General features: G+C 42.9%; 2 protein-coding genes across 6 annotated transcripts in view; one reads left to right on the forward strand and one right to left on the reverse strand.

The window, feature by feature from the left end:
• Positions 1-1,912: 1,912 nt before the first annotated feature.
• Positions 1,913-3,774, reverse strand: LOC114561600 (fibroin heavy chain-like). Of its 2 annotated transcripts, none has more exons than XM_028587665.1 (2): positions 3,737-3,774; positions 1,913-2,573 (listed from the first exon to the last, which is right to left on the reverse strand). In XM_028587665.1, exon 2 carries the CDS (start codon positions 2,497-2,499, stop codon positions 2,068-2,070), a length of 432 nt encoding a protein of 143 aa, XP_028443466.1. In that variant the 5' UTR covers positions 2,500-2,573; positions 3,737-3,774; the 3' UTR covers positions 1,913-2,067. The 2 variants fall into 2 exon arrangements, with proteins under 2 accessions (XP_028443466.1, XP_028443467.1); XM_028587666.1 differs by lacking the exon at positions 3,737-3,774 and adding an exon at positions 3,623-3,657.
• A 2,952-nt stretch (positions 3,775-6,726) lies between these two features.
• The window catches only part of rad23ab (RAD23 homolog A, nucleotide excision repair protein b), a 21,665-nt gene continuing 11,574 nt past the window's right edge, over positions 6,727-16,817 (forward strand). For 2 of the 4 annotated variants that reach the window (XM_028587661.1, XM_028587662.1), the window contains exons 1-5: positions 6,727-7,235; positions 10,118-10,199; positions 12,051-12,130; positions 12,238-12,710; positions 16,409-16,455. In XM_028587661.1, the coding sequence (XP_028443462.1) occupies positions 7,167-7,235; positions 10,118-10,199; positions 12,051-12,130; positions 12,238-12,710; positions 16,409-16,455 (751 nt within the window). In that variant the 5' untranslated portion in view covers positions 6,727-7,166. Of the gene's footprint in view, positions 7,236-7,756; positions 7,841-10,117; positions 10,200-12,050; positions 12,131-12,237; positions 12,711-16,408; positions 16,456-16,817 lie in introns of those variants that run through there. The other 2 variants (XM_028587663.1, XM_028587664.1) reach the window with 2 other exon arrangements.

Here is a 16,817-nt window from a genome sequence, read left to right on the forward strand (position 1 = left end):
TTCAGTTAAATACTGTTATTATTTTACCATTGTGACAATTTATTTGAAAAATCATTCATGTGTTGTCGGTGCTGTAATATTGCGGTCAGAAGTTCTGTGAATATATAGGCTATGGCAGTTGTTGAGATGATTAGAAAAGGATAATAAAGTTGCAAATATGTTTTAAATGAAGTCCATAATGAAAGGGCAATATATAAAGTGCTATACACATGTGTTTCTATAGTGGTTCTAACAATGGCTGACTGGCCAGAGAGCCAATACATCTTTTAGGATGATTTATTGATTTTATTTCTACGCCACATGGTATGTTTCAATCCGCTGTATACAGCGTAGACATACACGTGGAAAGCTCAAAATGCGTACAGATAACACGCCATTTGGCTTTAGGAAAGTGGCGTGTATGTTTACTCAAAGTCATGATGCCACGTTGCTTTTTTTCTATTCTTTAACAATAGAGAATCAGGTAGGCCTATGTAACTCTTCCATGGCCATTTTATTTGCCATTCTTAGCACATAATGTGTGTTCTGTCCAGTGAACTGGGACTATAATTTGAGAGGATTGTACAATTATAAAAACCTATAATAATAGTCTTAGTTCACTGGACCAGTAAAGTGTAGGCTACTGTACATTCATGAAACAACAGGGAGAGGAAACCTCAGTGGTGTTGACCTTATATTTTGCTGGGGGGGACTGAATACTGTTTACAGTGTGCATTGAGTTTATCACTTAATTATCTTCATAGTTTCTAGATTTTAGAGTCCGATTTCTTCAGCGTCTTTATTTTCTAAATCCATATATACGAGGAGGCAGTCAATAGCAAACTGACTAAATGACTGAAACCATTCTGCCCACTTTTAATGCAAAATATACAACTGTTGTGTGCAAATGATTAGTAGCCTAACTCCTTGAATGTTATAATTATGACGGTTTCAGTTCAGAGTCATGGTCACATGTATATTTTTAGGCTAACACATTCAGTCCGTTCGCAATGCTTTATTTCGCCGTTTTATTACAGCAGCCGTGTTTCTTACAAATAAATAAAATCAAAACTTCCACAAGAAACTGCTGCTCAATCTGTAATGTACAACGCGTATTCTCCCTTTTAGCATCAGTAAATCTGTTATCGACCGAGGAATTTCTCCCATCTAGCGTTGAGATCGCATATTGCAATCAACTCTCTCGCACCACGCAGTTCTACAGCTACGGTAGCCTTCACGCTTCAAAAAGCCGGTCTTTTGATTTTTTTCAATATCCTTTTTGCTTTTTCTGGGCGAAAATCCTGAAACTTGGATTTTGAATACGTGCATGAGGCGGAGTGGCAATCGGGAGATTCGGGAATTTTCCCAGTGGGCTGGTAGTGTTTCGAGGCCGCTCCCTGGCTGGTGAAGTACCGCATATTATTACCAGAGGGCCGGTGGTCTACGAAATTTCCCGGTAGATTCTTTTGTCCCACTCCGCCGCAGAACGTATTAAAGGTCCCATGGTATGAAAATGTCACTTTATGAGGTTTTTTTAACATTAATATGAGTTCCCCCAGCCTGCCGATGGTCCCCCAGTGGCTAGAAATAGATAGATAGATGTAAACCGAGCCCTGGGTATCCTGCTCAATGAAAGCTCAGATGGGCCGATCTGGAATCTTGTTCCTTATGAGGTCATAAGGGGAAAGGTTACCTCCCCTTTCTCTACTTCGCCCACCCAGAGAATTTGGCCCGCCCATGAGAGAGAGAGAGAGACATCATGGCTTTCAAACAGTTACAGGAAGTACAGGAGTTTCTATGACATGAGCTTGCTTAGCAATGGTTGCAAAAAATGAAAAGTAGAAGGGATTGAAAACAAATAGTGAATGAAAACCATTTTTATTTTTTACTTATTTGGTGTACGGGTGGGCATCACCAAATGTCAGACCGCGCTTTGGAACCAGACTGAGGGACGGTTTTATCCGGACCTCTAAACAATTTCTGCTAAATTTAATGAGAATAAATAATGATGATCCCTAGCCATACCACTATGATCAATTCTCAAATGTCTTTTTAGCCTAAACCAGCCCCTCCTCCACAAGCAGCACCTCAGCCAACAGCCCAACCAGCTGTGGCTCCAGCACCAGCACCCGCCTCTGCTTCAGGCCCAGCACCCGCCTCTGGCACAACACTAGAGCCCTCCACACCGACGCATACAGCGTCTGCGCCCACACCTACCCCACAGTTGGTGCCTTGCTCGGAATCCCCGCCCCCAGTGCCAGAAAACAACCCCCTGGCTTCTGTTGAAGCAACAGCAGCTCTGGACTCAAACACAGCCCCGGGCTCAGCTCCAGCCTCGGCTTCAGCTGCTACTCCGGCCTCGGCCCCAGCTCCAGCTCCCAAAGTTGTCCAGACAGCCCCGGCTTTGACCTCGACCCCTGCAGACTGCCCCACCGCCACACCAGACCCTCCCCAGCCAGCAGAAAAGCTAAGCCAAGACCTGGAGAATGAGCAGGCTGCCACTGAAGAAGTCCACTCCATTGCTTCCAGGTTGGAGGAAACCTTTGTTAACGTACATTGAAGGGTTTAATTCATCATCTGGTTGTCCAAGAAACCTGTTAAGTGTCATAAAAGAGTTAGAAAACCTGTGTTAGCTAGGAAAGCTCGTATTGTAATCGTGGGAACCTGGTTTAGGTGGTTAATGTAATTTGAACAAATTGGACCTGTTCTAATGGCATAAAACCCCTTAAAGAGTAACTTAAAGGGTTTTCAACCTGGACCCTATTTTCCTATGTTTTTGTGTCTTAATGACTGAAGGGAACAACAAGTTTTAGTCCCAATTGGTCCATAGTAGGATAGTATCAAGACTGCTGCAGGTGGCAGCGGCGAAACAAGCTACACTGTAACGTTAATGGGCAATTGCGCAGCTTTAACTTCCGTCCACTAAAAGTGCTGTTTTTGCCACCGACAGACTCAGATTATTATTCTAAGTGTCTGACAACATTATGGAAAGGATCCCTACAGAGATACAGAGACATTTTTCATAAATAGTAAGATCCTTTTTGTTTAAAGGCTCTGACACACCAACCCGACGGCCGGCAGAAAAGGCAGTCGGACTGATCAGTCGGCTCCCGTCTCTCAAAAAAGTGCCTTGAAACACACCGAAGCGACGCCGACCTGAGTGTACGTTCTGCGCGTGCGCGAGACGTAACGCATCTCCATAACAGCAGGCGGCGCTAATCTGTTTTGTCGCCCAAAAAATGAAAACCGGAAATGACCCAACATCTCTCTAGACCCAGAGCACGCTGTCGTCAGTCATTTTTTTCATCAGAGAGTGTTGATAGTAGTCAAGAAGGATCGTTGTTGTCATTACTCGCTGAACGGAAGAAAATACAATGGCTAGTAATAAGGAGATACTGGCGATGTCAACTCTCAAAGCCGTTATATACTAGACGCATCCAAGGTGGCGCGCGACATCGTGACGTCAAAATGATGTAATATCCGGCCGGCGTGTCCGATTTATGGCGCGCGAGCCGAGGTCGCGCAAGGCTTCTTTTTTTTTTTCAGCGGCGCGTGACGAAGCGGAAACAGGAGGCCTGAATGAGTTCGCCGACAACCGGATGTCAGGACTCTGAGAGTGACTGCAGGTCTCTGGTAAACTTACTGGGTTAAGATGAGCTCTTTTATGGTGAATGAAAGGCTCGATCCGATGAAGTAGGTCATTGAATCAAATCGAAGCATTGACGGCAATGCTGCTGACAGTTCTGCCGTTGTTTACCTTTTTCTTCTTCTTCTAGCCAGTAGAAAGAGCAACGTCAGTAGCCTTTGCTCATTAGCGCCACCGGTGTTGAGGAGAAGACTGCAGCTAGTGTCGCGACCACCAGCGCAGGTATAAATAGTCACAGCGATTTCATGACGTCACATATGCACGCGCCAGCTCGGCTGCGGTTACTGTAAAACACGCATCAGCCTTCTTCTTGTGGAAGAAGCACTGATTTGCTAGTCAAGGGCTAGATACCCATTAGCAGCACCTGTGAGTTTATCGTGTGACAGCAAAAACGCGAAAGGCGGCGCAGTATGTCCTGTATGTCCCTTACCGGCTAACGTATTTCAAGATGGCGCACGATTATGGAGCGTCTACCCCAAGGGGGTAAGCTTCGCTTCAGAACTCGAGCCATCATGGCGCCATTTTGTTGCTAACTGGCCATCACCTCCTGTTAGCATTCCGCTGACCGCCATTTTTTTTTTACGTCACTTGACTGCGAATAACTTTACATCTGAAGCGTTTAAAGACTCTATTTGTCCGTTGTTTAGTTCCAAAGAAACACGACAATGTATTAAAGGCTCCATTACCTTGTACCTCACGTTATGGCTCCGTAGCAGACGTTTTTGTAAAAATAGGCTAACGATTGTGTCATAACCAAGTGACTTACTGTCGCATAGTAGAGGAATTACCGTATAGTACAGGAGAAGCTCGCAGGCAGTTTCGACTTACATGAGATGTTTAGGTTTAATTACTAATGTTAACTAGCATGTTAGTGATCAATAATTAGCCTGTGCCCATGTTATCTCCTTACATACACCTACAGTCTCCGTATCTGTAAGATTGGGAATGATTGAGATTTCTCTTGGCACAGCTACCAGAAGACTTCCAACTTTCAGACACGTTGCTCACGTCACATTCTCTCAGTTGGAGGCTGCGCAGTAAAGCTGGCCATCACCGGAAAAGTGCTTCTAATAGCCTTCACTGGTCTCCGTCCAGAGCAACGGGGTCTATTTGTCCATTATATACTGTTTATGGTCTACCCCAGTTTGTGCGAGTGCAAACGTAAAATTTCAAGCCAAAAGGAATACTTGGAAGTGATGGTTGTGGTAAATATTCATGAAAAAGGACACGTTTGTGAACGGGCAACACAGATTTTGATAATGAACAACTAAACATGTTACACACTGGGCCTTTAAGGAAAGCTGTGAATGCGCACCTAGTCGCTCCTCCTCAGCCTGGCTTGGCCTTTGTGAAACGCACAAAGCCAGGATGCACAGATTAGACTAGGTCAAGCCTCGCTTTATCAATTATCCTGGATTTAGAAATTCTGCTTTTGTGAACCACCCCCGAGTAGTCTCATACTAGAGGTAAGTAACAATCCAGCAAGGAGAGGAAGGTCATGCTGGTTCATAAAGGCAGATGATGAGCTGATGAGTTGCAGGTGAGTTGATTTGAAATAGGGACCAGGTGTGGGGAGAGAGCAGCAGAAGAGGGCGTGTCCCCACACTGAAGAATGAAGGTAAAGAGAAAAAGAAAAACACAACAACCACACAGCAGGCATAACAAAAAGAGGAAATAAAACTAAAACACATTCACACACACACACACACACACACACACACACAGACTGTCACCGGGCGGCGATATTACAAATCCCACTATGGCCACGCCAAGACCCGCCCTTCAATAGCTACTATTGGCCAGGCGTCCATGAGAACGCAAGGTAACGTAACTCCATTTCCTCAGGTCCTATCCCCTGACCAATCAGCTATCCTAACCTTAACAACTCAAAGTGCCAAACCCCAACCAATCGAGCTGCTTCGTAGGGCGGGTCTTGGCGTGGCCATAGTGGGATGCATAATTTTGCCACTGGGCGTGACAGTCTGCCCAAGCATTTGATGTCATCTTTCTAATACTTGACACTTTTTGATACCCTACGCTGCAGACGCATTTTGGTTCAGTACTCATAAGAATTGAGGTTACGTTGACACACAAGCATCAGGTCTGTGGAGTGTGACCTAATTCAAATAGCAAGCCAACAAGTCGCCCTGGTTGTACACCTAGGTGAGAAAATGGTGCCCTTACTATGGATACATTCATTCATGATGCAGAACAGCGAGAAGAAGCCTCTAGGTACCTCACAGACTTGGATGGTATCTTTCCTCCAGTGCCTCTTGTATGCTTGGTCTTTGCCACTTAGCACATGTCTATGATAGTGCAATAATCCAAGGCAGTCATTCAAAGGCCCAGTTTAGGTTTTAACCAAATGATCTACTACAATGTAAACGGAAATGGAAAAATACTTTCAGGGAGAATTTGGGTTATTAGCACCTCTGTTCACTAATATTATGAGTTATGTACAGTTATGAGATGGTAGGGTTAGGTAAAATAAGTATGTATAAGACTTTGAGTGATTGAACTTGATCCTTAAAGGGAATGACAGTATATTTTACAGATAAAGGTTAGTTTACTCCTCATGGCCGGTACTACTATAAAAATATGGATTTGTTAAAAAAAAAGATGCTTTTGGTTGCATTATGGGATGTGTAGAATCTTTGTCACGTGATTTGCTAATTAGAAAATATGCATTGTTATTCACATTGTAAAATCAATAAAATTATGAATGTAAAAAAAAAAAAAAAGACAATCCTGTGTTTTTGGAACTTAAACCATACAAGGGACTAAAAGTTAGGATATCCCTAGTCCTAGTATATCCTTTGCGTTCCACTTCTGGGATTGCTCCGGTGCTGCAGGAAATTCTACCGGATTTTGATATTTGCCGTTTCCTTCCGCTTTCTTTGTGTTGGAATTTTAAATTCGGTGGATTTATGAGGACTAACTGCTGACTGCTCCTCAGATCTCTGCAGCAGGGTAAATCCAGACAGCTAGCTAGACTATCTGTCCAATCTGAGTTTTCTCTCACACGACTATTTTGTGCAGTTAAAGAAATGTATGGAGTAGCCAGATTGCCTTCAGCTCGCTTTGGAGGAGGGTCTGGCAAAACGAGACAAGGATATCCCTGACTAATGATAGTTTGCAACATAAGGGAGATGCATTATAAGCATTTTATTTGTTCCTTTTTTTTCCAAGACTGACTCTTAACGTTAGGTATTATGAATGCATTGTCAGGGTCGTCACAAGAAAATGGCCAGGGTCAGATAAACCAATGAACCAGTTGAAAAGATACACTCTTGCTCCGAGTTGGGATATTTCCGACGGCACTTGAAGGCGGCAGCGTGTTGTGCCTTGCCTCCAGCAGTAGCTAGATGGCGTCCGTGCCCAAAGCCTTCTCCGCGACACTGAGACAGCTGAGTCACACATACATTCAGCTAGAGACCGAGGTAAATAGATAGCTAGTGTGCGAAAAAGAGTCTACAGTCGAGAAATTGTAGTGAGTACACTGATTTGGATCCCCCAACTGCCTCTGACACCACGTCGAAAGATGCTGACGATAACACTGAAAACCCTCCAACAGCAGACGTTCAAAATAGAAATAGACCCAGAATTGACGGTGAGTAACGTTATAAGTTAACTGGGCTGAAGTAAACACGGTCAGGCCGGGGAGGGCTGCCATATAGACTGTAGCATACGTGAATGTTAGCTAATGTCAACGCCAGCCGCGGTAAAGGCTGCTCAATTCTTTAAAGGAGATAGGCGAGTTATTTTGCTTATCTTAAAAAAAAAAGTAACGTTAGGTCAATGGGACAAATATGCGTAAGTTAGCTACAGTAACTGAGTTCATGTGAGGTAATGTAGCTTGAGCGTTAGCTCGTGTAAAATCGGAATTGAGCACGTTTCCCTTCAAAGTAAAAGTAAAACTGTAAACAAGCGTTTCAAAGCACACGTCGTAACCAAAGTTACGTTTTCATTTGCCAAACAGTACAGTGAAATGTATAGTGAATATTTCAACTGGCTATTTTGACTTTGCGTCTTGGTATTCCTCAGGGGACGTTACAATGTATGAGCGACATGGAGGGTTTATATTGAAAGTACCTACCGGAAATGTTCTTTAAACTTTCTTTGAGCTTGACAGTGTGACTTGTCTTGTCTCACCATGAATGACGGTGCAATATTGTAAACCTCCTATCTCTAATATAGCAATGGGAAAGATGAAGAGTAAGTCGTTGTAAGAGCTAAGAACAAAGCATTTCGAAATGTTATTATCATATAGAAAGTAACATGGAGTACTTTATATTAGGTGTGTTGAGCTAATAATATTTCCTGTGAAGTGTCATCACGTGAATCATAATGACCATAACAGTCATGGCGCTACACAACTAACACTAACACCAACTTTTACCAACACTTTTACACTTACTTTTGGAATTCATGGTCAATAAATCTCATTTATAGGAAATTATACCTAGTTTTGAAATTATGAATTATTTTGACTAATATTAGAGGAACCTATGTTGATGGATAATCACAGGCGTGTGTATGTCCAAATTTAGTCTGGAGACTGTTTTGAAACCATTTAAATTTTTTCAAATGCTATAAAATTGAATACCCAAAATTCAATGAAAGTAGTGATCAAGTACTAGCAGTTGTACTTACTTATTGGATAATTTGGTTAAAAAGAAACCCATATCTCTGATATAGCTTAGAGGTTTTGAAAACTGGTCAGTTTTGACTCAAGGACAACATGAGGGTAAAACTGCTATAAATTATTAGGATTACATATTTGGCTTAAAAAACCCTGAGACTCTTTGTTTAAATTAATCTTTTTTATGACCACAAACTGCTGGTCAAACCTCATGCATATATCACAGTTACATCCCTTTTTTCTATCACTGCTCCTGTATTTAATTTGTACATTAGTTTATCTGGTTGCAGCTTAACAATATACCATGTTGTGAAAAAAGGTTATCATACCGTGTACATTTGCTTATCTACGATATCCAAATGTTTGTTTTCAAAAAAGACACTTTTTACTAGGTCGTGGACTGTCGTGGATGAAAAATATTCAATCTTTCTGACTCCAAACTCTGCCTGCACCGCCTTTCTGCACTGTTTATAAAGTTGCTTGATAGCTACCTGTGAGAAATAGATGGCATTACTTTTGGCCACTAAAGTTTTCTCTTCAATCTCTGTTATTTCGTCTTCGTCTTACTTTTGTGTTCTTTCTTTTGCTCCACTGACTCCCTTCTAGAGCTGGGCGATATGGATTAAATCAAATATCACGATATTGTAAAACAAATACCTCGATGTCGACATTGTAGGGTTGACAAATGGTGCTTTAACAAAATAGCCTCACAATTAGATTTAAGATAAATAGTCATCAATAATGTGGACATAATAAATAAGAAAATAATAGAAAGCTAGAACAGTCTGGTAAAGTCAGAAAATGATATCACTTTACTGTAGTGTAGCCTTTAAAAACCAGGAAAAGATAACTCTTAAGCCCTATTACGATATTACATTGAGTAAGCAAGGCCCTACTTTTGGACTATCGTATTACAATCGTAATTACGATATCTAAAATCTAAGACAATAGCTAGTCTCAAATCACGGTATCGATATAATATCGATATATTGCCCAGTCCTACTCCCTTCGCTCTCTCTTTAGGTCCTTTCTTTTCCTTACGTTCTCTGATTCGTTCCGTTTTTTTTTCTCCATCGAAGAACACATAAATGTATGTAGAAATGCAGGAAATGGGATTCAAGATTTGAATCCCATTTCCTGCATTTCTACATACATTTATAGGGACTATGGTGATACAAAATCCAGGAAATAATGAAGTTGATCCTAATGATAACTGAAACCAGAAAGAATAGTACTAAACTATGTATAAGAAAAATATGTCTTACTTACTTTATTGCTTAAAATAGGGGGCAATCACAGAGACTTATAAATAAAATAATATCAAACTAATTTGAAATTTGGGGGCGGGACATGTCCCTCCCTGTCCCCAGTTGAAGTTACGCCCTAGCCGGCAGCCAGGTCAGTCAGGCCTTACACTGACATTTGGAGTTGTTTCAGTTTCAATAACTCCAGGGTTTCACTACCATTATAAGGCTTAGGTGCAACACCTAAGCCGTTTTGGGCACCACCTAAGTCAAATGAATGTAAAATCATTCGGGAGCATCAAAACTAACTAAATTACTTTTGTTAGAACTAATGGTTGTAGTTGGTCTCTGGTTGTATTTAAGGTTTTTGATTGTTTTATTTGTTTTATTTATTTATTACCTGCTCTAGCTTTTCCAACGTTTTTGACACAGTGTAATAATAATATTGTCCCAAAATGATGTCAAATTGCATATTTTTTCTCCATTTTGTAGAGGGAGGACCCCTTAACCCCCAGGCAAATATGTGCACCTAAGTCTTCCTCAAACCGAGGAAAACCGCTGAACTCTCCCACTAATATCAATGCTTCTTCTGTTGATGTTTGTCAGGTCAAAGCCCTGAAGGAGAAAATAGAGAAGGACAGAGGAAAAGATGCATTTCCTGCTGCAGGACAAAAACTCATCTATGCAGGTGAGCCAGACGATGACTTTGACGGAGATACAGACAAAAAAACACATAGAATTATCGTATTCAGTTATACCATGGCCCCCAACAAAAGCTTGGTTTGTTTAATTGGCAAGTGTTAAAATTATATATCGGGACAACTCAACTCACATTGTTTCTTTTTTTACCCCTCTTTTAAAATCGTACCTTACCGCCAGTACTTAGGATTCACATTGGGTAATTGAGTTGTGAAACTAACCTAACCATCGGTTAAAATGGCTGCAAACACACTTTAAAAAAAGGATGTTGATGGAACCATGGTGTAGGAACCAAAGTGCGCTCCTAGATGTACATGTAGAAAATGGACTGGAAAACAACACTCCACTCCACTAGAACACCCCAGGCTTTATTGCTTACTTAAAGCACTAAAGCGATGTTGAGAATACTTACTAAATCAGTGAGAATACTCCTCTTGCAAATGATGAGTACTCTCACTTATTAGGCTGGTTATTATTAGTCCATGGTTTGATTTTAGGTGATGAATAAAATAGATAAAAGTCCACATATCAGTGTTCAGAGGTCAAACTAAAAAAGTGCGAAGTAAGAATTTTCACATTTGAATTGTCAAGCCTTGCCTATCGTCGACTGATCGTAGAATCATGTGGGTTTGGGGGGTTGGGGCGACCGTTAATGGGGCGGTTGGATTTATTTACCCACTTTAAAAAAAAGCTTCAAGGATTCGCGACGAGACGAAACTGCTGTTTGAGCAATGCAGGGAAAAGTTGCAGCGGTAATACGGTCGAGCGACCTAGAGAGTGACTGAAGAGAGCGAGCGTCGTCAAAAAACAAATGAACAGTGGCAATAATAGTCACAGTAAAGCTAATGGAATGATGACTAGAAAGAGTAGTTGTAGTAGTTCATGGCGTAGCGGGGCACTGCAGGGCGTAGCAGAGCACTACAGGGCATAGCAGGATGTAGCAGGGCACTGCAGGGCATAGCAGGATGTAGCGGGGCACTGCAGGGCGTAGCAGGATGTAGCGGGGCACTGCAGGGCGTAGCAGGGCACTACAGAGCATAGCAGGATGTAGCAGGGCACTGCAGGGCATAGCAGGATGTAGCAGGGCACTGCAGGGTGTAGCAGGGCACTGCAGGGTGTAGCAGGATGTAGCAGGGCACTGCAGGGTGTAGCAGGGCACTACAGGGCATAGCAGGATGTAGCAGGGCACTGAAGGGTGTAGCAGGGCACTACAGGGCATAGCAGGATGTAGCGGGGCACTGCAGGGCACTACAGGGCATAGCAGGATGTAGCAGGGCACTGCAGGGTGTAGCAGGGCGTAGCAGGGCACTGCAGGGTGTAGCATGGCACTGCAGGGCAAAGCAGGATGTAGCAGGGCGTATCCACATTCACAACAAATGATATTTCCAGCTTTTAAACAAAAGCCTGAAAGTCGGAAGTTAGGACGGAAGTAAAGAGTTGTTCTGCTATGAAGATGTTACACCAATCAACATCGTCGCGTTAGTGTAAACTGGCAGCTTTCAAAACGTTGCAGACCGACACGCGTTGCAAGTAGCTGCAAGTTTACACTCGTCGCGTCCAGAATCTTTGGTCTGACTGAACTTTAAGGCGCTACGAAGATTCGGCTGTGAGACTCAGTCAAATTCAGCTCTTTCCATTGAAGCGACGAATATTCGACTATTCAGGGTCACCCCTACTTAACACAACACAGTACTAGAAATTTCTACGTAGGATAATTGCTTAGCCACTGTGTACCTGTTACGGCCTCATGTTAGATTCTTCCTATAATTTGGACTATCCTAGCTTCTTATTCCAAAATTGTGTCTTTTCTCATTTGCGATTTCTGCTTGAAATGTTGCAGGCAAAATCTTGAACGATGACACCCGGTTGAACGATTACAAAATCGATGAGAAAAACTTTGTGGTGGTCATGGTTACCAAGGTTAGTGTCTCTTTGGACCTCTAAACAATTTCTGCTAAATTTAATGAGAATAAATAATGATGATCCCTAGCCATACCACTATGATCAATTCTCAAATGTCTTTTTAGCCTAAACCAGCCCCTCCTCCACAAGCAGCACCTCAGCCAACAGCCCAACCAGCTGTGGCTCCAGCACCAGCACCTGCCTCTGCTTCAGGCCCAGCACCCGCCTCTGACACAACACTAGAGCACTCCACACCGACGCATACAGCGTCTGCGCCCACACCTACCCCACAGTCGGTGCCTTGCTCGGAATCCCCGCCCCCAGTGCCAGAAAACAACCCCCTGGCTTCTGTTGAAGCAACAGCAGCTCTGGACTCAAACACAGCCCCGGGCTCAGCTCCAGCCTCGGCTTCAGCTGCTACTCCGGCCTCGGCCTCAGCTCCAGCTCCCAAAGTTGTCCAGACAGCCCCGACTTCGACCTCGACCCCTGCAGACTGCCCCACTGCCACACCAGACCCTCCCCAGCCAGCAGAAAAGCTAAGCCAAGACCCGGAGAATGAGCAGGCTGCCACTGAAGAAGTCCACTCCATTGCTTCCAGGTTGGAGGAAACCTTTGTTAACGTACATTGAAGGGTTTAATTCATCATCTGGTTGTCCAAGAAACCTGTTAAGTGTCATAAAAGAGTTAGAAAACCTGTGTTAGCTAGGAAAGCTCGTATTGTAATCGTGGGAACCTGGTTTAGGTGGTTAATGTAATTTGAACAAATTGGACCTGTTCTAATGGCATAAAACCCCTTAAAGAGTAACTTAAAGGGTTTTCAACCTGGACCCTATTTTCCTATGTTTTTGTGTCTTAATGACTGAAGGGAACAGCAAGTTTTAGTCCCAATTGGTCCATAGTAGGATAGTATCAAGACTGCTGCAGGTGGCAGCGGCGAAACAAGCTACACTGTAACGTTAATGGGCAATTGCGCAGCTTTAACTTCCGTCCACTAAAAGTGCTGTTTTTGCCACCGACAGACTCAGATTATTATTCTAAGTGTCTGACAACATTATGGAAAGGATCCCTACAGAGATACAGAGACATTTTTCATAAATAGTAAGATCCTTTTTGTTTAAAGGCTCTGACACACCAACCCGACGGCCGGCAGAAAAGGCAGTCGGACTGATCAGTCGGCTCCCGTCTCTCAAAAAAGTGCCTCGAAACACACCGAAGCGACGCCGACTTGAGCGTACGTTCTGCGCGTGCGCGAGACGTAACGCATCTCCATAACAGCAGGCGGCGCTAATCTGTTTTGTCGCCCAAAAAATGAAAACCGGAAATGACCCAACATCTCTCTAGACCTAGTAAACCCAGAGCACGCTGTCGTCAGTCATTGTTTTCATCAGATAGTGTTGATAGTAGTCAAGAAGGATCGTTGTTGTCATTACTCACTGAACGGAAGAAAATACAATGGCTAGTAATAAGGAGATACTGGCGATGTCAACTCTCAAAGCCGTTATATACTAGACGCATCCAAGGTGGCGCACGGCTTCATTTTTTTTTTTTCAGCGGCACGCGACAAAGCGGAAACAGGAGGCCTGAATGAGTTTGCCGACAACCGGATGTCAGGACTCTGAGTGACTGCAGGTCTCTGGTAAACTTACTGGGTTAAGATGAGCTCTTTTATGGTGAATGAAAGGCTCGATCCGATGAAGTAGGTCATTGAATCAAATCGAAGCATTGACGGCAATGCTGCTGCCAGTTCTGCCGTTGTTTACCTTTTTCTTCTTCTTCTAGCCAGTAGAAAGAGCACCGTCAGTAGCCTTTGCTCATTAGCGCCACCGGTGTTGAGGAGAAGACTGCAGCTAGTGTTGCGACCACCAGCGCAGGTATAAATAGTCACAGCGATTTCATGACGTCACATATGCACGCGCCAGCTCGGCTGCGGTTACTGTAAAACACGCATCAGGCTTCTTCTTGTGGAAGAAGCACTGATTTGCTAGTCAAGGGCTAGCACTCCACCAATCAGATTGGTCATTGAGGCCGACTGCCCACCGACCGATTCAACTCAAAGTCAAATCGGCCAAAATGGATGCCGACGGCTCCTCCGACTGACGACGGCACGTAACGCACCGAACAGACTCGAGTCACCGACCTCGCTGGACTCTCCGACGGCCGATAACCGGGTTGGTGTGTCAGAGCCTTAACATGAAACTGAGAAATTGCCATCGCCAATCCCGCCAGGCTCCCTTTAAATAAACCGTAATTTTGTCGTTGTAAAACACACTTCATTCAAAGTCGACAGAGACAAAATAAAACTATCTAAAGCCATCTGGGTTTATCTTTCCACTGTTCCAACAATCACCACTCTGGTTTGGCCATTTCCATGTGAAAATATGCTGGCTGTTTCATGTTAAACAAAAAGGATCTTACTCTTTAAGAAAAAGGTCTGTCTCTGTAGGGATCCTTTCCACAATGTTGTCATACACTTAGAATAATAATCTGAGCCTGTCGGTGGCAAAAACAGCACTTTTAGTGGACGGAAATTCAAGATGCGCATTTGCCCCGTAGGGTTACATTGCAACCTGGTTCACGGCTGCTGGGTACAGCGTTCTTGCTCAATACTGGATCAATTTCAAAGATTATTAGACACCAGTGCATGGAAAAATTAGCCTCGTGAGACCGTCCTGATCTCGCGAGCTCCAGTTTTCCACTCGCAGATCAGTCTGGCATCTTGAGATAGAGAACATTTGGAGCCGTTCGCCAAACGATCGACCAATCAGCGTTGGTTTTGAGGCGGGTTTAGGTGTGACGCGACGAGATGAGATGAGCGTAGCTATCGCGCAAGTTTTATCTGAATTAGAAAGTATTCCTTCATTGAAAGAAGAGCAAAAAATGGCACTGGAGGCTTTTCTCTGAGGAATAGATGTTTTTCATGTCATACGTTTCGTTTTTGCCCGTCTATCACCAACATAGGTGGTGATAGACAGATGGTTCATCCAATCAGCTAACCAGTATTTTCGCCCCTTCCCAAAAGTTCTCTAACGGAAAGTTCCCAGATGGATATGCCAAGCAAATGCGAAGCGATCCATCTGGCGGAGTCAGGTTATGGGAAAATAGGGTCCAGGTTTAAAAAAACTAAAACTAAATTACCCTTTAACTGCTGCATTCTACTTTCTTTTTGTCTGTATTTCTCACCTACAGAGAATCAGGATTTGTGTTTGTCTTTAACAGAGAGAATGTTGCTGAGCAGTACTTATCAGTTAAAATATTTCTTGTAGTTTAAGTGTAACCTAGATGAGCCTAATAATTAGACTTTTGCCATGGTCCTGTTCACTCATAGCAAGAAATATGTAGTTTTCAGTAGGGCGGGGTCCTGAATTCAATCCTTTTTTAGGCATCGACGAATTGCCTCTAAAGTATTGAGTATCGAAAAATGCGTCATTCAATACCCAGTTTCAATACCTGAGGAGTAAATATCATCAGCGTCAGTAAGCTAATAAGCACGCAGAATGCTTCTACCAAGATCTAACAACGTCTGTGATTGGCTGTGTAACGTTACACTCTGTTACGCAAAGAGACGACTCAAGTAGTAGGAGCTGAAAAATAAATAACAAGATTGTGCCGTAATTTATTTTTGTTTTATAAAATTGGCATCAAAAAAAGTATTGTTTAGGAACCGGTATTGAAGTCAGGGAATTTGTATCGGTACCAGTATTGACTTTTTTTTTTAACAATACCCAGCCCTAGTTTTCAGTGTATACATTTTAGCCATACTTGCAACTAGTGACTAGTGGCACTAGGGATGGTCGGTCAGATTGGTCCAGACTGAAATGTCACAACAAGTGATGGAAGAATGGCAACTGCATTTTGTACAAACATTTATGTTCCTCTTAGGATGAATTGCAATAACTTTGCAGATCCTGTAACCTTTGGTCTGCCATCATTAGGTCAACATTGTAATTTCTCCGATCCTTTCATCTGGTTCACGACCAAATACCTGCATAACTAATTACATTCCCATCAGCCGTAGCTGTATGTTTAATTCAAATTAGCCAGCATGCTCACATGCTCAATGAAGTTGGTGAACATTATACCTGCTGAACATCAGCATGTTAGCATTGCCACTGTGAGCATGTTAGCATTTTGCAGCCTCACAGAGCTAGGTGGACTTCTTCTTATTTGTTTGAGTCTCTTTCCTGAACCTTGCTCGTCTTGATTCTCTGTTAAAATGTATGCTTATTGTAATGGTTTCTTTGGAATGTTGATTTTTTTCTTTTTCTGTTGATTTTCTTTTTTTCTTTTCTTCCAAAGCCTCGTTGATGAACTGGGTCTCCTTGAAGAAGCAGCGTCAATACTGGGTAATATATATCTATGATTTTTCTTCCCTCTGTCATAAATTCAAAGCATACCACTGTACTGGTTATATTTTGCTTTTGCTTTTTGCTTTAAACCTCAGCGCCCGGTTGATGTTTGAATGAACCACATCGAAAGACAAAGTGTTTCTCCCTGTTCTCCTCCCTGCATCATCCCACTTCCTCCTTGTTCTCTCTCCAACAACGCTTAGCCTATTGTGTGTCTTTGTAGTCTCAACACGATGAATTGTCTAAATAGGTATAATGGAGTACACTTTCAGACAGTCCCTTCTTGTAGACATTGAACTGAATTTCCCCAAGAGGGATTGATTTGATTTATAAAGTATACATTTTCTTTCTTCTTTATT

This window comes from Perca flavescens, chromosome 9 (genome assembly GCF_004354835.1).
Source record: "Perca flavescens isolate YP-PL-M2 chromosome 9, PFLA_1.0, whole genome shotgun sequence".
Classification (NCBI taxonomy): domain Eukaryota; kingdom Metazoa; phylum Chordata; class Actinopteri; order Perciformes; family Percidae; genus Perca; species Perca flavescens.